This window comes from Acanthochromis polyacanthus, chromosome 21 (assembly GCF_021347895.1).
Source record: "Acanthochromis polyacanthus isolate Apoly-LR-REF ecotype Palm Island chromosome 21, KAUST_Apoly_ChrSc, whole genome shotgun sequence".
NCBI classification, from domain to species: Eukaryota; Metazoa; Chordata; class Actinopteri; family Pomacentridae; genus Acanthochromis; species Acanthochromis polyacanthus.
In genome coordinates this window covers 615,787-643,509 of record NC_067133.1, presented here as the reverse complement: position 1 = coordinate 643,509, position 27,723 = coordinate 615,787, and the positions used below count along the sequence as shown (strand labels likewise).

At 40.1% G+C, this 27,723-nt stretch overlaps 2 protein-coding genes across 3 annotated transcripts in view; one reads left to right on the top strand and one right to left on the bottom strand.

Annotated features, from left to right (window-relative positions):
- Positions 1-679: 679 nt before the first annotated feature.
- On the bottom strand, positions 680-11,616 carry LOC110966251 (transmembrane ascorbate-dependent reductase CYB561). Of its 2 annotated transcripts, none has more exons than XM_022215556.2 (6): positions 11,475-11,616; positions 9,062-9,269; positions 3,485-3,583; positions 3,291-3,394; positions 3,041-3,198; positions 680-2,129 (listed from the first exon to the last, which is right to left on the bottom strand). In XM_022215556.2, exons 2-6 carry the CDS (start codon positions 9,264-9,266, stop codon positions 1,937-1,939), a joined length of 759 nt encoding a protein of 252 aa, XP_022071248.1. In that variant the 5' UTR covers positions 9,267-9,269; positions 11,475-11,616; the 3' UTR covers positions 680-1,936. The 2 variants fall into 2 exon arrangements, with proteins under 2 accessions (XP_022071248.1, XP_051797337.1); XM_051941377.1 differs by having other exon boundaries at positions 9,062-9,315; positions 11,475-11,581.
- Positions 11,617-14,354: 2,738 nt separating this feature from the next.
- The window catches only part of LOC110972454 (uncharacterized), a 16,221-nt gene continuing 2,852 nt past the window's right edge, over positions 14,355-27,723 (top strand). Inside the window, exons 1-16 of the mRNA XM_051941480.1 lie at positions 14,355-14,451; positions 14,759-14,951; positions 15,165-15,266; positions 15,424-15,525; positions 16,169-16,270; positions 16,912-17,013; positions 17,753-17,854; positions 18,594-18,695; positions 19,434-19,535; positions 20,275-20,376; positions 21,117-21,218; positions 22,796-22,897; positions 23,637-23,738; positions 27,111-27,197; positions 27,352-27,501; positions 27,604-27,708. Coding sequence (XP_051797440.1) covers positions 14,832-14,951; positions 15,165-15,266; positions 15,424-15,525; positions 16,169-16,270; positions 16,912-17,013; positions 17,753-17,854; positions 18,594-18,695; positions 19,434-19,535; positions 20,275-20,376; positions 21,117-21,218; positions 22,796-22,897; positions 23,637-23,738; positions 27,111-27,197; positions 27,352-27,501; positions 27,604-27,708 — 1,584 coding nt within the window. The 5' untranslated portion in view covers positions 14,355-14,451; positions 14,759-14,831. The remainder of the gene's footprint in view (positions 14,452-14,758; positions 14,952-15,164; positions 15,267-15,423; positions 15,526-16,168; positions 16,271-16,911; positions 17,014-17,752; positions 17,855-18,593; positions 18,696-19,433; positions 19,536-20,274; positions 20,377-21,116; positions 21,219-22,795; positions 22,898-23,636; positions 23,739-27,110; positions 27,198-27,351; positions 27,502-27,603; positions 27,709-27,723) is intronic.

Genomic DNA, 27,723 nt, shown 5'->3' with positions numbered 1-27,723 from the left:
ATTTTTGTCATTTTTTTGTCTTGTTTTTGACATTTTGTCATGTTTTTGTTTTTTTATTTCTCTTTTTGTCATTTTGTCTTGCTTTTGACATTTTGTATCAAGTTTTTGTCATTTAGTGTCAAGTTTTTGTCATTTTTTTGTCCAGTTTTTGTCATTTTGTGTCCCGTTTTTTGACATTTTGTGTCCTGTTTTTGACATTTTGTCATGTTTTTGAGATTTTATTTCTGGTTTTTGTCATTTTGTGTCAAGTTTTTGTCTTTTTTTGTCCTGTTGACATTTTGTGTCCCATTTTGTCATTTTTTGTCTTGTTTTTGACATTTTGTCATGTTTTTGTTTTTTTATTTCTTTTTTGTCATTTTGTCTTGCTTTTGACATTTTCTATCAAGTTTTTGTCATTTTTTGTCCTGTTGCTGACATTTTGTGTCCCATTTTTGTCTTTTTTTGTCTAGTTTTTGACATTTTGTGTCCAGTTTTTGACATTTTGTGTCCCATTTTAATGAGCTATCCATTCTGTATGTTTTTGTCATTTCTTCTGTTCTACCTGTCAGAGCACTCTGTGAATGTTCTTCCTAAAGGTGCTACACAAATAAAGTTATTACTATATGTAGAAGCTGGTTTTATATTTGTAGATTTAACATTAGAACTACACCAGATGTTTCCGTCAGGTAAAAAACAAACAGCCATTTCACACACTTTATTTCAGGTCGTCCCGATGAGATCAGAACTTCCTTATGAACAAAGACACAGTCCAGAAGACGATAAACAACACACACTACTGTGAATCTGTCTAAACTCCATTAGGCACTAGTGTTGAGTCCTGAAGTCAAGACAAATAATAAAAAGCACATTCAAAAAGCACATTCAACGATATGAACGGAACACCTTCAGGTAAAAGTGCATCAGACTCTAAGAACACACATCTAAAAACACACACAACAGTTTTTTTTCCCTTTAAATACAAACATCTAACTGGTAGACAGATGCTGGAGAACGCTGGAGAACAGAACATTATGGAGTTTATGGAGTGCATCGCTACTGTCTTTAAAAGATACATGGCACCAAACTGCAGTTTCAGGAGACATTCTAATCATAATGAAATAAATTATCACGTCAACTTAATAAATAGATCAGAAATTCTTGGCTTAGTAGCTTCGGTTACTCGGCATCAACTGCATGAACTGTAGAGGAAATGAAAGGATCCATTCATCAAACTTTCCCCTTAAAAGGCCAGAAGGAACTTTCTCATGAACAAACAAATGTTCTGTTTTCATACCGAGTTATTAAAAATGTGTTAAATGCATTTCCCTCCTCTTCAAACCTCAGACAAAGCAGATTTTCTTTAAATTCAGCATTATTTACATCTATCCAGCTGGCTGTCTTCTTATCCTGCATTCAGAGTAAAATGACACCAGTGGTTGGACTATGAATCAGATCCTCATGGACAGGAGCAGACTTCAGATGTTTTCTCAGATCGTCATTCCTCAAACTGTCTTTCTTGGATCTTTTTCTCACTTCTAACATCACAGTATTATATGTTTTGATGGAAGTAACTTCCTGTTAGTGGAAGATATAAACCAGACTCTTGTCAAAATCTGCAGAAAGAAGGAATCTAGCTTTAGAGCGGCTTTCTGTAAATGTTAGGTCTTTCAGGATAAATGCAGCTACCAGACTCAAAGCTACTTCTAGATAAAATTTAAACTCTTTCGCAAAAGTATAAGGAAATAAGTTTGGGTGTAGCTATTCAAATGGGAACGTTCTGTGTTAACTGCAGAGAGATTGTCATTACAGCTTTCTGTCCAGTAGTTTTTGACTTTTCTAAGCACATTCATCATCACTGGCCTTTAAAGTGATGACTGTTTAGGTAGGTAGTAATAGAGAATGTTGAAACAACAGTCGGTTAACAGGACACTGATGGCGTCCAGATGAAGGGGAGGCTTCAGGGTGAGGTTGGTGAGCCTCCCTCGGTCAGGGTCTTGAAGTGGACGGACAGAGATTCTTCCTCTGGGTTTGGCGGACGCTTGTACTCCTCCCTGGTGATCAAATAACCCAGCAGCACGCCGAACAAAACCAGCAGGAGCCCCAAGACGTTGGCCAGCACTCCCTCTGGGGTGAACTGAGAGTAAGTCGGCCTGGGAACCAACAGAAAAGGAGAGATTCAGGATACATGATCCGAATGACAGACAGTAGAGGGGAAAAGTATTGGCCACGATTACAGATATCTTCTATTTTTGCATATTTGTCACAATTAAATGTTTCAGATTTAAGACGAAGATAAACTAAGCAAACACAAAATGTACTTTTTTAGCTGATAATTTTATTTATTGAAAGAAATATGTTGTCCAGCCCTATCTTGCCCTTTGTGAATAAGCTACCAGTCTGTCAATGATCAGAGCTGGATTATGGATCTCATCACCTTCGTCAAACATCAACAGTTTTCTTCAGCATGATCTGTTAATGGTTGACCCATTTAAATGTCTTTACATTTTGTCAAAACCTTATTTTAGCGTTAGAGGCAGAGTTTACGAAAGAGTCAAGCTGCCTTCACATGTTTAAAGGAGGTTTATCATCATGGTGTGTAATTTTATCTATGGACGAGCATTTGTCTGTTCGGTATGCGACGTTTGGATCAGGATGAGATTTCGGTTTGGTTCACTGCATCCTGGCAGAAATCCCAAACTCACCCTCGGCTAAAATCTCACCTCTTAAACTTCTTCTCTTCCAACTAACAGTTCAATCATGGCCACCTCCTCGACCAAGTGTTCAACTGCTTTCAGTAGCGACTCACCCAAAGCTTTCTGTGTAGACTTGTCCAACATTTTAACTGCTGTTGCTCCTCATTACTTCAACTACTTTAAGTCTTTACATAAAAAATGCATCCAAATGCAAGGACTGGTACTTTAAATACCTTAAGTGCCACAGTTTCTGCTTGCTACTCTGACGTAACGTCTCACAGGCAAAAAGCTTTTGTTGCTGTTTTAAGAACTTTCCAGAACACTTGACAGCAACCCGATGAATGACCAGATAATGAGACGAAACCTACATGATGCTGAAGAGGAGTTTCTCTGTGATGCCCATCAGGCTGGTTCCTATGGCCATCACCAGCAGAACCAGGCCACAGAACACATGGACGGGGAGGTACGCGGCTCGTAACCCTGACGACGCGACAGGAAACAGGAAGAACAGCAAACCCATCACCCACTGTGGGACACGGAAGGGTAAAAGGTTAGAGTTCAGATCCACATTGCACACATTCAGAGCGCCGTATAAACACAGAGAGAGTGCATATGTACCTGTATGCAGAACAGCACTAAGGTGGCCATGCCGCACCAGCTGTGTAGAGAGTACATGTCTGGAATCTTAGCTGCTCTGTGGTAGTCGAACACAGCTACAAAACCTGCGCACACACAATCAGACACACACATGTAAATGCATGTTTCTATCTGCTGTTAACTTTCACACACACACACGTGTTTCTGTCTCGTACCGATGATGCTGATGATGAGGGCGAGCAGGTGAATGATGCCGTGAAGCAGCTTCACGTTCCGCTTCGCCTCGTTACGGAACACTCTGTAGACCAGGATGGCTGGAAAGAGGAAGAAAAAAGATAATTCTCCTCATCTAATGAGACAACGGTCGACTACAATGAATGAAGAAGTGCACACATTACTAGTGGAAAGTACGAACACATCGACTAGTGCAGGGTTTTTCCTTTATTTTTACTACTTTCTACAGTGGAGAACAAAACTACAGACATAATAATTATGGAATAATACATGGAATTATGTCTGAAACCAAAATGTAGAACTATGTGAAGTAGTGTTGGTGTACAGGAAATCATCCTATTCAGTTACTGTAGTAATCCTTATTTTTACAAGCTGCTTTCTGGCCATTTTTGACAGGTCAAGGTGAGATGCAGACAGGAAACTAGGGAGAAGACCGGCAGCAAAGCTCAACCAGTTGAGTTATCTGGGCGCCCGAGTAGTCCATATTATGGCAAGAATCCCATTCTACATCATTACATCATTAGTTTAGGATATACATGCTGTTCTTCCATCACCCTTGAAGCCCTGTGAAGCCCTTTGAAGTGAAGTTCAACAGCATGAACTTCACTTAAACTATAAAAATTAGGGGGAAAAATAACTTCCTTGATGCTAATGACACACACAAAAAAAGAGAAGAACAAACCTAACACTCTGAAATCAGGCAACCCCAGGTACTTTTCATTTGTTTTCCTATTCATTATCTTATTAATAGGAACAATGATAGAGAAAAGGGAAAACAAGTTTGACTGACCATGAAAAAGCAACTCAATCAATAGCAACTCAGGTTAGAGTTCAAGCAGTGAAACATATCTCAACATCAGCTGTTGGGAGGAGGAAAACCCACAACTGAGGGAGAATAGTCACCTGGATGAAGAAACACAAGGAGTGGACATCAGACTGTAAATGTCTGATAAATTGTAGTATTATTCTCCTGCATATTATTGTTGATGTGTTAAGACATCGTAGTCCTGCATTGCCACCTTGTGGTCTGTTCTGCTTTTATTTTGTTAAGCACGCGTTTCTTCTTCTGCTGTTTTGTGAGGCAGAACTTCCATTTCTGTCTACACAACGCTGTGCTCATACATTGTTAGAGGAACGGTAAACACTGTCTAAAAACAGTAGTTATGCATCATACATATATTATCTGTTTTGAATTGTACTAGGAAAGGGTGTGATTCACCTCATTATTTTGTGTTCATAGCCCTGAACAGCAGCGTGCGTATGTGTGTGTCGAGCTAGAAAGCATGCTAGCTGATGGCTAACACTGAAGTTAGCGCCCTTGGAGAGCGGAATGAGGTATGACAATGTTAAATATGCATTATTATCAGATGAGTTGCGTTTATTTGTATTGGTTCTAAACATGATTAATATGTAAACATGATTTATATGTGAATGATTTGTGAAACTACAGTGAGGCATTTGTATTCTCCTGTTTTATTCTGTAGTTTTCACGGTGTTTGTGATACATGGTGCCCGTCGAGAGAGAATAAATCGACACCCGTTTGAAACTCTCTGTGTCTTGCTGAATTAAAGGCATTAGAGGAGATTTGATTTCCTACGACTTTGAACGTAGCATGCGCATGCGCACATACAACCTCTCCCTCACCCCCCTCTAACCTCCCCCCTCTTAGCATTTACGAAGAAACGCCCCCCTCCAGAAACTTGCGTAGGACTCGTGAAGTTGTCTTTTACGACTGGGTCCCCCTGGATCTTTATCTGCCATTATGTAAAAAAAGATGAGCAAAACAAGTCGCCAGCTAACTACGAAGCTATACCAAAGCAACACATACAGAAAACACGTAAGTCCAAGGCGTACGTAATCTACGTAACTCGGCCTGAGCATGAAGATTTTTGATTGACAGGAAAGGGAGCAAACCAAACGCCTCGGTCCGAGCGCTTTGATTGGCTGATGTTTTTCAGGTCCTGCCATGTCCACAGTTATTTTTTTTATTTTTTATTCTTTTAGAAACCATACATACAAGTCCACTAAAGGTCAGTATATTCATTTTATGTGAATCAGACAAATTAAACAAAAAAAACATCCTCCATAATGCCTTTAATCCAAGGGGCCGCTACACAGACCAATGGAAACCTGGACTTGCACTGTTTGTTCTGGTACTATTCTATCATCCAGGTTTTCAGCACTAACCGCAGTTTACCAGGAACACCCCAACAGACCTGCTGTTTTAGAGATGGTCCAGATACCAGCCGTCTAAAGTCGATCAGATCAACTCACTGTCCATTTCTTCTTCTGAGATGCTGAAAGTTGCATTCATACTGAGCATTCGACTGTGTTTGCTTTGACTGGAGCAAAAGGTCACACTCACACACACACAACTGCTAATTGTGTTAGTTTTAATCCTGTCTTTTGGCCACCTGAGCCACCAGCTTTGTTCCATTTCTAAAAAGCAGCTTGTGCCACATTTGTTCTTTAACAGTGAGCACGAAGATGAAAGGGAGCCACATTTCACAAAAACTGATCTAAATGAGGCTTTTTCTGTTTTTCACATCAAACAGAGACACTAAAACATGTTGAAAAGAGGTCAAAACGCTGATGAAGATGCTGTCAAATGTATCCACATCAGCGTGTCTGTCTGTGTGCAGAAACACCCCCCAGGGTGTTCAGATCTCACACTAGCCCTCATCTAATGTCCCCCTGACCTTTGCTTTTTATCGCTCTAATTCAATCTAGCTCCAAACCAGCTGAGCTAATGAGGTTACTGTGATTAGCAAAAGTTCCCAGAGCTGCAGACAGCAAACCACACAGGGGGAAATCTCACGGTGTCTTGATTTCACAGTGATCTGCTGCAGTCAGAGCAGGTTTGTTCCAGAAAGTTCAGGTTCTTGCTTCACAGTGTGTTCTCTAAGGAACACGGTGTCAGATCAGAGCTGGAGGTTTTTCAGTTACTAGACGACAAGAAGAAAAGATCAGGTGGAGGCTACACGACTGTACTACCGGGGAAAATGAAGGAATTAAGAGTGAGGATGCTTTAACTGAGCTGCTTAAAGCAATTTCTCAGGACTTCCTGCTGTCTTCACGGTCATTTTAGTCTCCATTACAATGTTGTGCTTTGTTTGAAATGAACTTTGAGTGATAAAAGGCAAAGTCTATACCTAGGTATACCAAAATGTGGCATAATAAATTTTATTTATATTCATTTGTGAAATATTTGTTGCAGAAAGTTTGGTCACATGTTCCTTGCAAGATCAGTTACTGAACTACTGTAGCTAACACAACAGCTAGCTGGGTACATGCTACTCACAATAGCTTGTGTGTCTTACCAGACAAAAGGGACAAAAAGCTCCTCATGCTAACACATTTGCTTGCTAGGTGTCAGGTACCCAGCCAGTTAGCTTGGTCGCTAACTTTCAGGCCGGACGCAATAACAGCACCGTTCACTCTGAAATCCATTGATTCCAGCAACTTGTGCAGCACCACAATAGTTTGTTGACACACATGAGCTAACAGGGCGGTGTGCTGCTACGCTCGGCGCAGGCTAAAGTTCAGATTAGTTGCATTGTGATGAATACCGTGAGGAAAAGCTGATAAGTGTTTCTGACTCCCCTAAATATCTGACATAAGTTTGAGTTTGTCATGAGATACGAGATATATTTTTCTTTATTTAACTGCTTCTGCGACTTCTAGGTGATGGAAAAACCTAATTTACTGTCTTTTCAATTAGTTTTTCAATCATTTTGGCATGAAAGACTCTTTTTTTGGGATAATCTTATCAAAATGTTTTAACAAATTTGTGTTTTGTCGCACTTTAAACCACTTTCCAGCTGGTTGAAAATCGGATAAAAATAGATCTTCAACCAAATATCGTCCGGATTTTTAACTGGGTGCCAACTTTGAGAATCTGCTTAGTGCTCAGAAAGGACAAATTGGACGTACACATTTGGTCAAAAGAGGATTTAAAGACAGAAGGAGTGGAATCATTCTGCTCTGTAACTGAAAAAGATGCTGACTGCTGCTTTTCATGCCGCCATCTTCAGTTCCCTGTTGGGTCGCTCTATCAAAGCTTCACTGGACTCGTCACGGAAACAGACGCACACGTTCAATGATGCAAACCATTTCTCTCTCTCTCTTTTTTAAATGTATAAATCAGACTGGATGGTTCAGGGAGGGAGACTTAAAGACGTCTGGTCAGTGTTAGCTTAATGCAGCAGGTCAGCAGCACGGTGGCTTCAGGCTACAACACACAACCACACACACAGCAACAGGACGATGTTTACAGAATCTGACCTGCTTTCTGCTTCACTTTACATAACATTATCTAAAATGACTTCTCGTAACCATGACAACAAATCTGATGGGAGATATCGGTGGTATCGGCGTCATGTGACAGACAAAGAAGAAGGCTCACTTCCTGCAAGCGCTTTAATCTGTTTTAGTGTTTTTAGTTCTACTTGCAGCATCTTCAGAGGATGGCGCTGATGGCCGATCCATTTTGATCCAGACTGAAGTATCTGGACTGCTACTGGATGGATTGCTGTGTCATTTGAGAGAGAATTTCATGCTTCCTTGTGGGTGAATCTTGATGATTTTAGTGACCCGTTGATGCAACCGTTAGCTTCACATTTGTGATTCAGAGTTAAATATTTTTAGGTGGATTACCATGACATTTGCAACAGCTATCCATGATCCCCAACCCAGGATACATCCTCATGACGTCAATGAACATTCAGCCATCCATGCTCTTAATTAATAATTTTAGGACTTGATCCTATTTAAATGCATGCGTTACATTCAAATTCACTCTGTACAGCTGCCATGATTGTGAAAATGAGCTATAGAGACTAAAATATGTTTTATTTGAGGTTGTAAATATGTTTATGTCTGCTGTAAAGTTTGGCGATTTAACAAAGGGTTTTATAGGGATTTAATCATTTTTGCAGCCAGCCTCAAGTGGTCATTTAGGGAACTACACTGCAATGTTAGCTTCATTTTTCAGCTTCTAATGTTGGGTAAATATTGTTGAAAAGTGTATTGTACCGCCAACCATGATCCAAACTAAAATATCCACAACTATTGTAAATATTGCGATGCTATGTCATTGAATGTAGACATTTACGGCGTAAAGATTAGGAATTTTTCTTTGCTTACTGCCTGAGTTTTCATACAGCATGTTAGTAGAATTCCTGGTTCACCACTGAATCATCACTGGGCGAATTTCCCATTTTTCACTTCTTTTTTCTTTTCTTTGTTGGATTTCTAATCATTCCTATGTGTGCTATCCTTCTAATTTTGAAGAGTTAATCGCAGCCCAGTGAAAATAAATGTAAAAAAAACAACCCCCATCAACCTCAACTTTACACTGAGATTAGCACCAGGATTATTTGCAACATTTGCACACTAGCACGATTTCATAGCAGCCGACACAACATACACTAACATGAGAAATAAATATTCAATTCAACCCACATGCCTGAACCCCCAGAGCAAGCCCGGATCCTAATTACAGTTGCAGTTTTCTTTTACCAGAGTAACAGTTGTTGCACCTTTAATTAGGACTCACCATCACCATGCAGGAAGACCAGGCCCAGCACCATGCACAGAGGGTGCACGTTGAACTCCTGCGCCGAGCCGTTCCAGGCAAAACCCTGGCGGTAGTGACCCATCCACACACCCGTCAGCACCACCGACGCCAGGCCCAGAACCTGCGAAGCTCCGACCAGCCCCACAAACACAGAGCGGCCCTGACGGGGGGCAGATTCCTCCATGATCTGACAGAGAGATTAATACTGATGCTTTAGGCCGTTAGTCCATCACCTGAACAAAATTAAAGTCAATCAAATTAGAAGCTGACGTAGACAAACACAGAGCTGTGATGCAGTGTGTCACCTGGCTGATTTTACCTCATTTATCGATGTAACTCAGTTCGAAACTTTTGAGCAAACAAATCCACGTTTTGCTTTATGAAATTACCAATTAAGAATACCAAACTAAAGAATTTGTACCTATGACATATAACAGTGTTGTATTGAGCTATTTCTGTTTTATTGGTAGTGATGAAATCAGAATTACTAAAGTGATGTGAAAAATAAATTATATAGAATTAATATATGTGCAGTAGCTGGAGGTCAAGAGAAGATTTTGTCATGCACCAACACAGAAGTGTGTATTATGTAGGAAAATGATCCAGATTGGGACACATACACTACATAGTAAATAACCTGGATCAGATTATATGCAAACAAATTTGACCTTGACATCCCTAGTTCATAACATGGTTGGGTTTAAATTTCCCAGGTAAATTCTAACAATAGATAACACTGTTCACCTTAATATTTAAACTTGCTAAGTAAATTTACAAAGTCTATTTTCTTTTTCCACTGATAAGCACTTTGGCGCCACAGCTCTTGCTTTGCTGTATAAATAGTGGTGGCTTGATTTAATGATAGCTTTGTTGCCTAAATCATGATGATGCCGCCACCATGCTCCACATGAGATGATGTTTTTGATGTTGGCTGCTTAATATTTCATGAAATGTAATGAAATTCAACTATAAATTTGCAAAAAAACTTGACTTAGAAGTACAATTTATTCAAAACAGTGATCGCTTTTCTTGAAATGTGATGCCACCACCATGCTTTACATTTTGGATTTTTTTCAGAAGCTTTACCTGGTGGTGCAACCAGGTACTGCAGCTAATCAACAATACTTATTATTGAGTTAAGCAATATGGACTCCTCGTAGTAAATAACTTGGATCCGATCGGGGGCAAAAAATGTGATCTGGATCAGGATATCCTTAAAAGATAACATGATTGTGTTTTGTCTTGATAACATTTAAATTACTCGGGTATATTCACACAATAGAAAGCCCTACAGGACGTTCACCCTAACATTTAAGCTTGATAAGTAAATGTACATGTCGATCTTATCTGTTGGCTGGAAAGCACTTTGGTTTAACAGGCTTTAAATGTGCTTTACATGTCCTGGTCACTTGCTTTAATGATAGCAAACTAATAAACAGAAAAACTTTGGTGAAGCAACGGAAATTATAATGATGCCACCACCATGCTTCATATTTGGGCTGTTTTTTTTTTTCAAAATGTCATATTTAGTTGTTAATTTTTCACTAAAAGTGCCAAATTTAAGCATGAATTTGCATTAAATGGAAAGACTCGAGTAAAGTAACACAAATTGTGATGATGCCACCACCATGCTTTACATTTTGGATTTTTTCAGTTCTTAGTTTTTCATTGAGAGTGATTAAATTTGGAAAGACTTAGGTAAAGTTATTCAAAACATTACCTGAGAAACTATAAATACTTGCACTTGCAGGCCTCTAACCTGCTGATTGACAGATATAAATGAATTAAACATTTCTTAACTGAGAAAAGCAAATACTGTCATTTTGTAATAAAAATCCACTGACTAAACAGCTGTGAGAATATAATTACCAGGAAAGCATGCAGCCGATTTAGAATTAAGCAAAGATAAAAACAAACACACACAGCCCGCATCTGTTCCTCTTTTTTTTGGCATGTTATTCTACGAGTCATGCAAGGCGACCACGACGCGGACGACACATAGCAGGAAGTGTCGCACCGAGCCGCCGGGAGTTAAGGGGGGACATGAGCAGAAATGAGCCAGAATCAAAAGGCTCTCCTGCTGTTCGCCTCATTACCGCGGCTGAAAGTCCATTATTACAACCTCTGCGCAATCATTATCACTCCCGAGTGTCACAGCTCCCGATCCAGACGCAGCACATGTGCTATTATCGCACCGCCACAACTGCAGGTTTGGTGGAAAATTACAGCCAAATGACAGGTTGCTGAAGCGTTTACGCGCCGTCACCTGTTACCTGGGATCAACGTGACTCCACGGTCTGATTCACTTTTAATTACCTTACGCACGGTTTAAAAATACAGTGTGGGAAAAGGATGTTATAAAAAAGAAAAGGCGGTGGAGTGAAATACTTACTGCGCTGTTGGCTCTGCTTTAGCTCTGCTGAGGAAGTCCTGGAGTCTGGACTGACAGATCCGCCTTCCTCCCCTCCCTCCGACCTGACCGTGCAGATGTGGGAGTGTGTGTGTGTGTGTGTGTGTGTGTGTGTGTGTGTGCACTTGCATTTATTACTTTGTGGGGCCCAGTAGCAAGGAGCACACCAACAGTGAGGGGCCCAGCGACAGCGTGGGGCCCAAAATAGTGGGCCCCACACCGTTTTCAATGTAATTCAGCTCAGGAGACTCCCCTGATATGCCTCCCGCTTTTTTTTCACATGGCCCACAAGGTAGCAAAAAGTGGGTAGTGTGTAAAAGTGTGTAAATTTTTTGTGCTTGTGAGACCTTCAAGTGGTGCAATGCGGTATTGCAGCAGATACACACACTTCCTGAAGTGTGTATCATATCAGCCAATGGAATGAGGTGTGGGCGGGGCCTTCTTGTCATATGACACTCACTCCTCCATCTCCGTCTGTCAACTCCAGGCCTGCCATGCTGAGCAAAACAGGTAAGTTTATTTAAGCTGAACTTTGTTAATTTTGATGTTGTCTGTCCTCTATAGCCAGCTACTTGCAACAACAACAGCAGTGATACTAAATAAAGCACCACACAGGGGCTTTTCTTGATTAAAAGTAAGTGGTTACTGTTAGCACCTTGAGCTATTAGCCTGCTAGCTGTTAGCTGCTAGCTTGTTAGCCGTTAGCCCGCTCGCCGTTAGCCCGCTAGCCGTTAGCCCGCTAGCCGTTAGCCGCTAGCCCACTAGCATTTAGCTCTACCATCCATAAGTTATCAATTCAATTTTATTTATATAGCGACAATTACAGTCAAATTGTCTCAAGATGCTCTACAGAATCCATATGTCTGAACCCCCAGAGCAAGCCTCAAGGCAACAGTGGCAAGGAAAACACTCTTTCAACAGGGAAAAAACCCTTGAGCAGAACCCGGCACTTTATGCGGGGGGACCCATCTGCCTGCTGGTCAGTGGGTCGAGAGGGACAGGAGACGTAGATTTAAAAGTAGGAAGACACTGAAAAACATCTCTGCAGGACAGACAGATGAGGAACGAGCTAACAGCTAGCAGGCCAAGGCAGACACGTTGCTACTATAACACTTACTACAATACTATACTAATCCCCAAAGGAAAATTCGAGTGTCCAGTAGCTCACTGAACCAGATATACATCTAAAATAGTAGATAATGGCAACAATAGATATTAGAAAATAGCAGAAAATCAAAATAATGATAAATGATATTAATAATAATAAATTGACAATAATAAAAAATAATACATAAATAATAATTATTAAATAATGAAGTAAAGATGAACTACTAAATTTAAATTAATAAATACATTAATAAATATTGAAATAAATGTTAACTATTTATTAACTATTTAAGGATTTATTTATTCATTCATTAATCTATTACCCATTCATTTACACTTTATATGTGTTAATAAAACTAAGTTAATACCATTTAAAATTATTTACATTAATAATAACTAATAGATTATTGATTAATTAGTTGAATTTATTATTAATATAATGTGTTATTTAAATAATCACCTAATTGATTTGATCCTGTTTGTTCATAAATCATAAACTAATTATTCATTTACTTCTTTATTACTTATTGATTTATTATTTATTTTTTATAAATTATCTATAAATATTTTTTAGAAAAATACTAAACTAATGATAAACTCATACAATAGATTACATTAATTTAATATAATAATACTAAATATAAACTAACAAATAAACACAAACGAGCAAATAAATACTCCTAATAAATCAATAAGTCTAGCACAGGTAGGAAGGTGTGACATTAAGTAGTCCATCCAAGAGCCACTGTCCTCTACTAAGGTAAGGTAAAGTTCTGTGGCCATGTGCAAATGCATGAATGTTGTTGTACTACAAAACTACCAAAATCCAGTAAAATATTATGGCAGGCTGAGTGACGTGACAGTTTTGTTTGAGTTTCACTGTGTTGCACTGATGGGTAGTAATGCGTTACATTTCTCTATTGCATGCACTACAGTAGTTTTTGGATAAATTGTATTTGTAAGACTAGTTTTATTAGAATATTTGTGAATAATGGTATATACTTTTACTCAGGGATGTTTGGGAACTTTTTTGCACTGTGAAATTTAATTAATGTTCCGTTTCTTATTACAAGAGTGGAAATTCAAACTATTTCTTTTTTATCCAAATAATTAATTATTCAGCTAATAAAATTATCGTTAGTTGCAGCCGTAGCACACTGTTTTCAGGGGTTCAAGAAAATTCCTCATTATGGTATTGTGGTATCACATTTTTATTGGTTATACATTCATAAGTTTAGGTATCTTTATGAGATACCCATGCAAAATCTGTGTCATATTTTGGGCTTTATTTTCACAGAGACAGAATGTCAAAAAGGAAGAAAAGGATACAGCCTGTTGATGATGCAAAATCATATATTCAGTCTTCAAGGGACAAGCCGGGATTTATGGAAAGATTTGTCAATAGTTACAAAGGTATGCGGCAGCAAATCATTGCATATTACACCACACAGTTGCACAGTATAAATTATGCACAGTACTATTTATTTATGAAAGTCTCTTCCACACATATACAACAGAAGAAAACCACTGAATGCCCAGCTGGTTTTCTTCTGATGTTGTTTCACACATGCAACACACAACAGGAGACTTTTCTGCCAAACAGTACTTATGAGCTGTGGGTCATTTTTTTTATTAGAAAATTTAGACAACTCAGTTTTTCTTCAATTAAATGTGTATTTAATTATGTCCTCATAGGCAGAGGAGTGTTTGTGACCCAGCCCATTGAACCAGGAGCTTTCCTCTTGGAATACAGAGGTGAACTCATATCAGTTGAAGAATGCCGGTCCAGACACTACTCCGAGAAAGAGAGTACATTTCTGTTTGAATTTGAATGGCAAAAACGTCGCTGGTGGTAAGAAAGTTTTGCATTTTGCAGAAATTATGTTTTGATTGCAATCTGAAACAAAGTTCTGAATGGTTAATGAATGACAATAGGAACAATCTTTGTAATCACACATGGGATAGACTTAACAATTTAGTCTAATAAATAAGTTTAAGTCTGTAACGTAAGTTGTCATCAAGGAAACTTGATATGTTGTAATGAAAGTATCTCAGTCTTGTCACACTGTCAAAAACATGTATATTAAATGGAAGTGATAACAAACATGTAAATAGGTGCACGCTGTAGAAATGAACATTTTTCTGTCACATTTTTTTAGCATTGATGCATCAAAAGAAGATGGCTCTCTTGGAAGATTAGTGAATGACAACCATAAATCTCCAAACTGCATCATGAAAAAAATCATAGTAAACAACAGACCACATCTGTGTCTATTTGCTGTGAAGAAAATAGAAATTGGAACTGAAATTGAGTACAACTACGGTGATTGTGAATGGCAATGGCGTAAAAAGGTACTTTGTTTTTGCTAATTTCTATAAAAAATGTGTTGCAAAAGTAAAAATTGGTGAACTTGGGCACAACAGCTACTGTTTTATGTCTGTTTCCATAATGCATTTTGACTTGTTGATAAGCATTCAGCTAAACTTAAAATGTGCAGATTTCTGAAAAACAGCACATGATGTCTGTCAGCACATAGTGTTTTATTGTTTGTATCTAAATTGCAGCTAACGCACAAGCAGACTCCTGCTGTGGCAGCAGAGACTGAGATGTCCCCCAGACATGGTGCTTTGCATGAGAATTCAGACCAAGATGATGCGTGTACACAGGTAATGGTGCGAGGCAGACAGTGTTGGCCTTAAAAGAAATGAGTTCCTCTGACTGACAACTTTACACTTTTGTCCTCATGGAGCCAGTGAACATCACACACTCATACAATTCTATACTTTCAGTACTTAGTGTTTTTTATTTGTTTATAAATTCCAGGTAACAATCAGGCAGGCTCCTGCTGTGGCAATAGAGACTGAGATGTCCCGCATACATGGTGCTTCACATGAGGATTCAAGCCAAGATAATACTCATGCACAGGTAATGTTGATACTATTGGTCTGCACACTATGTAGTTCAATTGCCAAGAATTCATGCTGTTTGTCTGATGCAGCCTTTCATTCAGGGTGATGATATAGACTTCAGTGTCAAGGAAATAGGTTCCTCTGACAGACACCTTTCTAATCTTGTCCTCATGCAGCCAGTTAACATCACACATTCATAAGTTTCTCTACTCCACATCTTGAAGTCTGTGAGAATCACACCTAAACGTTCCCAGGACAGATCATGTGGGGCCCAGTGCTCATCACACACTCACATTGTTTCCAGTCTTGACCCTCATGGGGCCCTCCGTGTGGATCACATGTTAGGTGCTTTCATATCCTTGGTGCAACGCATGCCATAATTTAAACTCTGATAATTGCAGGTATATTTCTACACTACTTGAGCTGCTGCATGTTTGACAAGGCTCATTTGAATTTGATGCATTCTAACCCTCAATAACGCATTGTGACACTTGTTGGTATCTCTGGAGAAGAAGATGGTATACATGTAGCCTTCAGTTTATGCCGTTTCAAACATGGTTTTCACATAGACTAAACTCCAGTAACATGTGCATATTTCTAAATCGAGAACACGATGTCTATAAGTACTTAATGTGTTGTTCTTTGTATCTAAATTCCAGGTAACAATCAGGCAGGCTCCTGCTGTGGCAGTAGAGACTGAGACGTCCCCCATACATGGTGCTTCACATGAGGATTCAAGCCAAGATGATGCTCATGCACAGGTAATGCAGTAATGTAAACAGTGTTGGCCTTTAAGGAAATGAATTCCTCTGACAGACACGTTTCTACTCTTGTCCTCATGCAGCCAGTTAATATCACACACTTATCTGTTTTTCTTCTAAACATCTTGAAGCCAGTTAGCATCACGCCTAAACGTTCCCAGGACAGATCATGTGGGGCCCAGTGTCCATCACACACTCATTATGTTGTCTTGTGAGCCTCATACACACATGTTCCCAGTACACACTGTGTGGGGCCCAGTGTTCATCACACACTCACATTGTTTCCAGTCTTGACCCTCATGGGGCCCTCCGTGTGGATCACATGTTAGGTGCTTTCATATCCTTGGTGCAACGCATGTCATAATTTAAACTCTGATAATTGCAGGTATATTTCTACACTACTTGAGCTGCTGCATGTTTGAAAAGGCTCATTTGAATTTGATGCATTCTAACCCTCAATAACGCATTGTGACACTTGTTGGTATCTCTGGAGAAGAAGATGGTATACATGTAGCCTTCAGTTTATGCTGTTTCAAACATGGTTTTCACATAGACTAAACTCCAGTAACGTGCATATTTCTAAATCGAGAACACGATGTCTATAAGTACTTAATGTGTTGTTCTTTGTATCTAAATTCCAGGTAACAATCAGGCAGGCTCCTGCTGTGGCAGTAGAGACTGAGACGTCCCCCATACATGGTGCTTCACATGAGGATTCAAGCCAAGATGATGCTCATGCACAGGTAATGTTGATACTGTTGGTCTCCACACTGTGCAGTTTGATTGCCAAGATAGGACGAATTCATGCTGCTTGTCTGATGCAGCTTTTCATTCAGGGTGACGATATAGACTTCAGTTTCAAGGAAAGAAGTTCCTCTGACAGACACCTTTCTAATCTTATCCTCTTGCAGCCAGTTAACATCACACATTCATACATTTCTCTACTCCACATCTTGAAGCCAGTGAGCCTCACACCTAAATGTTCCCAGGACAGATCATGTGGGGCCCAGTGTTCATCACACACTCATTCTGTTGTCTTCTTAACTTCTTGTGAGCCTCATACACACATGTTCCCAGTACACACTGTGTGGGGCCCAGTTCACATCACACACTCACATTGTTTCCAGTCTTGAAACTCATGGGGCCCTCCGTGTGAATCACATGTGAGGTGCTTTCATATCCTTGGTGCAATGCATGTCATAATTTAAACTCTGATAATTGCAGGTATATTTCTACACTACTTGAGCAGCTGCATGTTTGAAAAGGCTCATTTGAATTTGATGCATTCTAACCCTCAGTAACGCATTGTGACACTTGTTGGTATTTCTGGAGAAGAAGATGGTATACATGTAGCCTTCAGTTTATGCTGTTTCAAACATGGTTTTCACATAGACTAAACTCCAGTAACATGTGCATATTTCTAAATCGAGAACACAATGTCTATAAGTACTTAATGTGTTGTTCTTTGTATCTAAATTCCAGGTAACAATCAGGCAGGCTCCTGCTGTGGCAGTAGAGACTGAGACGTCCCCCATACATGGTGCTTCACATGAGGATTCAAGCCAAGATGATGCTCATGCACAGGTAATGTTGATACTGTTGGTCTGCACACTGTGTAGTTTGATTGCCAAGATAGGATGAATTCATGCTGCTTGTCTGATGCAGCCTTTCATTCAGGGTGACGATATAGACTTCAGTTTCAAGGAAAGAAGTTCCTCTGACAGACACCTTTCTAATCTTGTCCTCTTGCAGCCAGTTAACATCACACATTCATACATTTCTCTACTCCACATCTTGAAGCCAGTGAGCCTCACACCTAAATGTTCCCAGGACAGATCATGTGGGGCCCAGTATCCATCACACACTCATTCTGTTGTCTTCTTAACTTCTTGTGAGCCTCATACACACATGTTCCCAGTACACACTGTGTGGGGCCCAGTTCACATCACACACTCACATTGTTTCCAGTCTTGACCCTCATGGGGCCCTCCGTGTGGATCACATGTTAGGTGCTTTCATATCCTTGGTGCAACGCATGTCATAATTTAAACTCTGATAATTGCAGGTATATTTCTACACTACTTGAGCTGCTGCATGTTTGAAAAGGCTCATTTGAATTTGATGTATTCTAACCCTCAATAATGCATTGTGACACTTGTTGGTATTTCTGGAGAAGAAGATGGTATACATGTAGCCTTCAGTTTATGCTGTTTCAAACATGGTTTTCACATAGACTAAACTCCAGTAACATGTGCATATTTCTAAATCGAGAACACAATGTCTATAAGTACTTAATGTGTTGTTCTTTGTATCTAAATTCCAGGTAACAATCAGGAAGGCTCCTGCTGTGGCAGTAAAGACTGAGACGTCCCCCATACATGGTGCTTCACATGAGGATTCAAGCCAAGATGATGCTCATGCACAGGTAATGTTGATACTGTTGGTCTGCACACTGTGTAGTTTGATTGCCAAGATAGGATGAATTCATCCTGCTTGTCTGATGCAGCCTTTCATTCAAGGGTGATGATATAGACTTCAGTTTCAAGGAAAGAAGTTCCTCTGACAGACACCTTTCTAATCTTGTCCTCTTGCAGCCAGTTAACATCACACATTCATACATTTCTCTACTCCACATCTTGAAGCCAGTGAGCCTCACACCTAAATGTTCCCAGGACAGATCATGTGGGGCCCAGTATCCATCACACACTCATTCTGTTGTCTTCTTAACTTCTTGTGAGCCTCATACACACATGTTCCCAGTACACACTGTGTGGGGCCCAGTTCACATCACACACTCACATTGTTTCCAGTCTTGACCCTCATGGGGCCCTCCGTGTGGATCACATGTGAGGTGCTTTCATATCCTTGGTGCAACGCATGTCATAATTTAAACTCTGATAATTGCAGGTATATTTCTACACTACTTGAGCTGCTGCATGTTTGAAAAGGCTCATTTGAATTTGATGTATTCTAACCCTCAATAACGCATTGTGACACTTGTTGGTATCTCTGGAGAAGAAGATGGTATACATGTAGCCTTCAGTTTATGCTGTTTCAAACATGGTTTTCACATAGACTAAACTCCAGTAACGTGCATATTTCTAAATCGAGAACACGATGTCTATAAGTACTTAATGTGTTGTTCTTTGTATCTAAATTCCAGGTAACAATCAGGCAGGCTCCTGCTGTGGCAGTAGAGACTGAGACGTCCCCCATACATGGTGCTTCACATGAGGATTCAAGCCAAGATGATGCTCATGCACAGGTAATGTTGATACTGTTGGTCTGCACACTGTGTAGTTTGATTGCCAAGATAGGACGAATTCATGCTGCTTGTCTGATGCAGCTTTTCATTCAGGGTGACGATATAGACTTCAGTTTCAAGGAAAGAAGTTCCTCTGACAGACACCTTTCTAATCTTGTCCTCTTGCAGCCAGTTAACATCACACATTCATACATTTCTCTACTCCACATCTTGAAGCCAGTGAGCCTCACACCTAAATGTTCCCAGGACAGATCATGTGGGGCCCAGTATCCATCACACACTCATTCTGTTGTCTTCTTAACTTCTTGTGAGCCTCATACACACATGTTCCCAGTACACACTGTGTGGGGCCCAGTTCACATCACACACTCACATTGTTTCCAGTCTTGACCCTCATGGGGCCCTCCGTGTGGATCACATGTTAGGTGCTTTCATATCCTTGGTGCAACGCATGTCATAATTTAAACTCTGATAACTGCAGGTATATTTCTACACTACTTGAGCTGCTGCATGTTTGAAAAGGCTCATTTGAATTTGATGTATTCTAACCCTCAATAACGCATTGTGACACTTGTTGGTATCTCTGGAGAAGAAGATGGTATACATGTAGCCTTCAGTTTATGCTGTTTCAAACATGGTTTTCACATAGACTAAACTCCAGTAACATGTGCATATTTCTAAATCGAGAACACAATGTCTATAAGTACTTAATGTGTTGTTCTTTGTATCTAAATTCCAGGTAACAATCAGGCAGGCTCCTGCTGTGGCAGTAGAGACTGAGACGTCCCCCATACATGGTGCTTCACATGAGGATTCAAGCCAAGATGATGCTCATGCACAGGTAATGTTGATACTGTTGGTCTGCACACTGTGTAGTTTGATTGCCAAGATAGGATGAATTCATCCTGCTTGTCTGATGCAGCCTTCCATTCAAGGGTGATGATATAGACTTCAGTTTCAAGGAAAGAAGTTCCTCTGACAGACACCTTTCTAATCTTGTCCTCTTGCAGCCAGTTAACATCACACATTCATACATTTCTCTACTCCACATCTTGAAGCCAGTGAGCCTCACACCTAAATGTTCCCAGGACAGATCATGTGGGGCCCAGTGTTCATCACACACTCATTCTGTTGTCTTCTTAACTTCTTGTGAGCCTCATACACACATGTTCCCAGTACACACTGTGTGGGGCCCAGTTCACATCACACACTCACATTGTTTCCAGTCTTGACCCTCATGGGGCCCTCCGTGTGGATCACATGTTAGGTGCTTTCATATCCTTGGTGCAACGCATGTCATAATTTAAACTCTGATAATTGCAGGTATATTTCTACACTACTTGAGCAGCTGCATGTTTGAAAAGGCTCATTTGAATTTGATGCATTCTAACCCTCAGTAACGCATTGTGACACTTGTTGGTATCTCTGGAGAAGATGAGGGTATACATGTAGCCTTCAGTTTATGCTGTTTCAAACATGGTTTTCACATAGACTAAACTCCAGTAACATGTGCATATTTCTAAATCGAGAACACAATGTCTATAAGTACTTAATGTGTTGTTCTTTGTATCTAAATTCCAGGTAACAATCAGGAAGGCTCCTGCTGTGGCAGTAAAGACTGAGACGTCCCCCATACATGGTGCTTCACATGAGGATTCAAGCCAAGATGATGCTCATGCACAGGTAATGTTGATACTGTTGGTCTGCACACTGTGTAGTTTGATTGCCAAGATAGGATGAATTCATCCTGCTTGTCTGATGCAGCCTTTCATTCAAGGGTGATGATATAGACTTCAGTTTCAAGGAAAGAAGTTCCTCTGACAGACACCTTTCTAATCTTGTCCTCTTGCAGCCAGTTAACATCACACATTCATACATTTCTCTACTCCACATCTTGAAGCCAGTGAGCCTCACACCTAAATGTTCCCAGGACAGATCATGTGGGGCCCAGTATCCATCACACACTCATTCTGTTGTCTTCTTAACTTCTTGTGAGCCTCATACACACATGTTCCCAGTACACACTGTGTGGGGCCCAGTTCACATCACACACTCACATTGTTTCCAGTCTTGACCCTCATGGGGCCCTCCGTGTGGATCACATGTGAGGTGCTTTCATATCCTTGGTGCAACGCATGTCATAATTTAAACTCTGATAATTGCAGGTATATTTCTACACTACTTGAGCTGCTGCATGTTTGAAAAGGCTCATTTGAATTTGATGTATTCTAACCCTCAATAATGCATTGTGACACTTGTTGGTATCTCTGGAGAAGAAGATGGTATACATGTAGACTTCAGTTTATGCTGTTTCAAACATGGTTCTCACATAGACTAAACTCCAGTAACATGTGCATATTTCTAAATCGAGAACACGATGTCTATAAGTATTTAATGTGTTGTTCTTTGTATCTAAATTCCAGGTAACAATCAGGCAGGCTCCTGCTGTGGCAGTAGAGACTGAGACGTCCCCATACATGGTGCTTCACATGAGGATTCAAGCCAAGATGATGCTCATGCACAGGTAATGTTGATACTGTTGGTCTGCACACTGTGTAGTTTGATTGCCAAGATAGGACGAATTCATGCTGCTTGTCTGATGCAGCTTTTCATTCAGGGTGACGATATAGACTTCAGTTTCAAGGAAAGAAGTTCCTCTGACAGACACCTTTCTAATCTTGTCCTCTTGCAGCCAGTTAACATCACACATTCATACATTTCTCTACTCCACATCTTGAAGCCAGTGAGCCTCACACCTAAATGTTCCCAGGACAGATCATGTGGGGCCAGTATCCATCACACACTCATTCTGTTGTCTTCTTAACTTCTTGTGAGCCTCATACACACATGTTCCCAGTACACACTGTGTGGGGCCCAGTGTTCATCACACACTCACATTGTTTCCAGTCTTGACCCTCATGGGGCCCTCCGTGTGGATCACATGTTAGGTGCTTTCATATCCTTGGTGCAACGCATGTCATAATTTAAACTCTGATAATTGCAGGTATATTTCTACACTACTTGAGCTGCTGCATGTTTGAAAAGGCTCATTTGAATTTGATGCATTCTAACCCTCAATAACGCATTGTGACACTTGTTGGTATCTCTGGAGAAGAAGATGGTATACATGTAGCCTTCAGTTTATGCTGTTTCAAACATGGTTTTCACATAGACTAAACTCCAGTAACGTGCATATTTCTAAATCGAGAACACGATGTCTATAAGTACTTAATGTGTTGTTCTTTGTATCTAAATTCCAGGTAACAATCAGGCAGGCTCCTGCTGTGGCAGTAGAGACTGAGACGTCCCCCATACATGGTGCTTCACATGAGGATTCAAGCCAAGATGATGCTCATGCACAGGTAATGTTGATACTGTTGGTCTGCACACTGTGTAGTTTGATTGCCAAGATAGGACGAATTCATGCTGCTTGTCTGATGCAGCTTTTCATTCAGGGTGACGATATAGACTTCAGTTTCAAGGAAAGAAGTTCCTCTGACAGACACCTTTCTAATCTTGTCCTCTTGCAGCCAGTTAACATCACACATTCATACATTTCTCTACTCCACATCTTGAAGCCAGTGAGCCTCACACCTAAATGTTCCCAGGACAGATCATGTGGGGCCCAGTATCCATCACACACTCATTCTGTTGTCTTCTTAACTTCTTGTGAGCCTCATACACACATGTTCCCAGTACACACTGTGTGGGGCCCAGTTCACATCACACACTCACATTGTTTCCAGTCTTGACCCTCATGGGGCCCTCCGTGTGGATCACATGTTAGGTGCTTTCATATCCTTGGTGCAACGCATGTCATAATTTAAACTCTGATAACTGCAGGTATATTTCTACACTACTTGAGCTGCTGCATGTTTGAAAAGGCTCATTTGAATTTGATGTATTCTAACCCTCAATAACGCATTGTGACACTTGTTGGTATCTCTGGAGAAGAAGATGGTATACATGTAGCCTTCAGTTTATGCTGTTTCAAACATGGTTTTCACATAGACTAAACTCCAGTAACATGTGCATATTTCTAAATCGAGAACACAATGTCTATAAGTACTTAATGTGTTGTTCTTTGTATCTAAATTCCAGGTAACAATCAGGCAGGCTCCTGCTGTGGCAGTAGAGACTGAGACGTCCCCCATACATGGTGCTTCACATGAGGATTCAAGCCAAGATGATGCTCATGCACAGGTAATGTTGATACTGTTGGTCTGCACACTGTGTAGTTTGATTGCCAAGATAGGATGAATTCATGCTGCTTGTCTGATGCAGCCTTTCATTCAGGGTGACGATATAGACTTCAGTTTCAAGGAAAGAAGTTCCTCTGACAGACACCTTTCTAATCTTGTCCTCTTGCAGCCAGTTAACATCACACATTCATACATTTCTCTACTCCACATCTTGAAGCCAGTGAGCCTCACACCTAAATGTTCCCAGGACAGATCATGTGGGGCCCAGTGTTCATCACACACTCATTCTGTTGTCTTCTTAACTTCTTGTGAGCCTCATACACACATGTTCCCAGTACACACTGTGTGGGGCCCAGTGTTCATCACACACTCACATTGTTTCCAGTCTTGACCCTCATGGGGCCCTCCGTGTGGATCACATGTTAGGTGCTTTCATATCCTTGGTGCAACGCATGTCATAATTTAAACTCTGATAATTGCAGGTATATTTCTACACTACTTGAGCTGCTGCATGTTTGAAAAGGCTCATTTGAATTTGATGCATTCTAACCCTCAATAATGCATTGTGACACTTGTTGGTATTTCTGGAGAAGAAGATGGTATACATGTAGCCTTCAGTTTATGCTGTTTCAAACATGGTTTTCACATAGACTAAACTCCAGTAACATGTGCATATTTCTAAATCGAGAACACAATGTCTATAAGTACTTAATGTGTTGTTCTTTGTATCTAAATTCCAGGTAACAATCAGGAAGGCTCCTGCTGTGGCAGTAAAGACTGAGACGTCCCCCATACATGGTACTTCACATGAGGATTCAAGCCAAGATGATGCTCATGCACAGGTAATGTTGATACTGTTGGTCTGCACACTGTGTAGTTTTGATTGCCAAGATAGGATGAATTCATCCTGCTTGTCTGATGCAGCCTTCCATTCAAGGGTGATGATATAGACTTCAGTTTCAAGGAAAGAAGTTCCTCTGACAGACACCTTTCTAATCTTGTCCTCTTGCAGCCAGTTAACATCACACATTCATACATTTCTCTACTCCACATCTTGAAGCCAGTGAGCCTCACACCTAAATGTTCCCAGGACAGATCATGTGGGGCCAGTGTTCATCACACACTCATTCTGTTGTCTTCTTAACTTCTTGTGAGCCTCATACACACATGTTCCCAGTACACACTGTGTGGGGCCCAGTTCACATCACACACTCACATTGTTTCCAGTCTTGACCCTCATGGGGCCCTCCGTGTGGATCACATGTTAGGTGCTTTCATATCCTTGGTGCAACGCATGTCATAATTTAAACTCTGATAATTGCAGGTATATTTCTACACTACTTGAGCAGCTGCATGTTTGAAAAGGCTCATTTGAATTTGATGCATTCTAACCCTCAGTAACGCATTGTGACACTTGTTGGTATCTCTGGAGAAGATGAGGGTATACATGTAGCCTTCAGTTTATGCTGTTTCAGACATGATTTTCACATAGACTAAACTCCAGTAACGTGCATATTTCTCAATAGAGACACGATGTCTGTAAGTACTTAATGTGTTGTTCTTTGTATCTAAATTCCAGGTAACAATCAAGCAGGCTCCTGCTGTGGCAGTAGAGACTGAGACGTCCCCATACATGGTGCTTCACATGAGGATTCAAGCCAAGATGATGCTCATGCACAAGTAATGTTGATACTGTTGGTCTGCACACTGTGTAGTTTGATTGCCAAGATAGGGACGAATCATTGCTGCTTGTCTGATGCAGCCTTTCATTCAGGGTGATGATATAGACTTCAGTTTCAAGGAAAGAAGTTCCTCTGACAGACACCTTTCTAATTTTGTCCTCATGCAGCCAGTTAACATCACACATTCATACATTCTCTACTCCACATCTTGAAGCCAGTGAGCCTCACACCTAAATGTTCCCAGGACAGATCATGTGGGGCCCAGTGTACATCACACACTCATTCTGTGTCTTCTTAACTTCTTGTGAGCCTCATACACACATGTTCCAGTACACACTGTGTGGGGCCAGTTCACATCACACACGTCATACTTTATGGTCTAATTTCTTGTGAGCCTCACCACGCAAATGTTGCCCAGGATACACCATGTGGGGCCCAGTAATCACACACCCACATTGTTTCTTGTCTTGACCCTCATAGGGGCTCTTAGGTGTGTTGAGTTATAAAAAACTTCATTTTAATTCAAAAGACTGCTTTATTGACAACTGCAATGTCAGCAACATCTGGTATATGTTTCTTCAAGTACATTATGATTGCTCATAACATCATTAACTTAAAGTGCTTTTACATCACCTTGCAAATGTTTTCTCCTTTTGTTTCATTGAATAAAAACAATTAGGCTTTTTTGACTATACAGAATTTGCAACAAAAGATCTCTTTAATATCAAAGTGAAAACCTATTTCTACACAGCAGTGTGAATTAAGAACATTTCATCTAAAATAAGTTAGTGCATAAATATTCAAACTGAACAAGTCAATATTTAGTGCATGCACCCTCAATTACAACATTAAGCCTGTGTGAGTCGGTCTATCTCAGGTTTGCACATCCCGACACAGCAATTTGACTCCATTCTTCTAAACTGCTCAAGTTCTGCCAGGTTGCAGTGGGATTGGGAATGATCAGCCCTTGTCCCATCTAGTAGCAAATTTTCCATTGGATTGTGGTCTGGGCTTTGACTTAGCCACTCCAGTACATTTGCCTTCTGCTCTCAGAGTAATCATAGGTATCTTAGTGCACCCACTTACTTTTCTTCTTCTTGAACAGTCACTTATTTTGTCAGGACAGTCAGCTCTATGCTGATTTTATGTGCCATATTCCTTTCATTTCATATTGATGGATTTAACTGAACTCAACAGATGTTTCATTGGGTTTCTTGGAGTATTCTTTTGTCTTTATGCTGTAATTTTAGCAGGAATACTGAAAACCCAGTGACTGGCATGTGTATTTATATTGCAATCACACAATGACACATTTATACTTAGAGGGATTTCCATTTCACTAACTGTGAGACTACTGGCACTAATTTCCTGGACCTGTGTTTAAATATGTCACTCTAAAAGAGATGAATATGTTTACAATAATTGTTATGTATTTTAAATTAATTAACATTAAATATCTGTCTACTTTATAGAAATCTTTTTTTCACTTTGAGATTAAATAGATTTTTTATACACTACTGACAAAAAACCCCCCAAATTATATCGACCGTGATTCAATTATATAAAAGCAAAAAAGGTGCAAACTTCCAAGGAGGGAATATTTTCATAAGGCACAGTATATTATTGGGAAAATACCTGTCATAATTAAACCCATGTTACTTACTGCTTATGTTGTGTTTAATTGAATTTAGGTGTTAACCCTCGTGGATTATCCCCTAAGTGATGAAACAGATGAGGACTGCATAGAAGACCCACTTCTAAATCTACACTGCAATGAGGTTGTTAGAAAGAAAAGGAGTACAGAAAACATTCTGCTATTTCTCAGACACTTTTATTTTTTATGGCAATAGAATGTAAAGTAGTTTTAAAATCCTTTCTTTGTGATGGATTGCCATACCTTGACATCACTCTGTTATCTAACTGTTTTTGCAGATGTATAGAGTATCAGATGTTTGTGAGCCTCTGTTTAGTTCAAATGAGAGCACAGTGGATGAAACTGATGAGGATTCCATGAAAAACTATTCTGGTGTGCATTCAGAGCACAACATTGTTCCAAAGTTAAGAAGGACAAAGAGCTTATTGGTATGGTTCTGAATGCAAATAATTATTGTGTATTTTCAACAAAACCTTTTCTTGTAACTGTTTTTTTTAATATATAGTCATATTGTTTTCTTCCTTTTTCAGATGGCTAGGATACCAGATTTTTCTGATGCTCTTTTTGATTCAAGTGAGGACAGCAGCGAAGGCCCTTCCTTTAAGTCTGAAAGAGCTTCACGAAGGCTGCAACCCGTAAGCATCTCGTTT

Bases quoted from the DNA above. Each gene is read 5' to 3' on its own strand.
- LOC110966251 (XM_022215556.2), bottom strand. From the start codon at position 9,266: ATGGAGGAATCTGCCCCCCGTCAGGGCCGCTCTGTGTTTGTGGGGCTG. The intron at 3,199-3,290 runs GTACATATGCAC...CGTGTCCCACAG, and splicing joins TAGTGCTGTTCTGCATACAG to TGGGTGATGGGTTTGCTGTT. The intron at 2,130-3,040 runs GTAGGTTTCGTC...GTTGGTTCCCAG, and splicing joins AAACTCCTCTTCAGCATCAT to GCCGACTTACTCTCAGTTCA.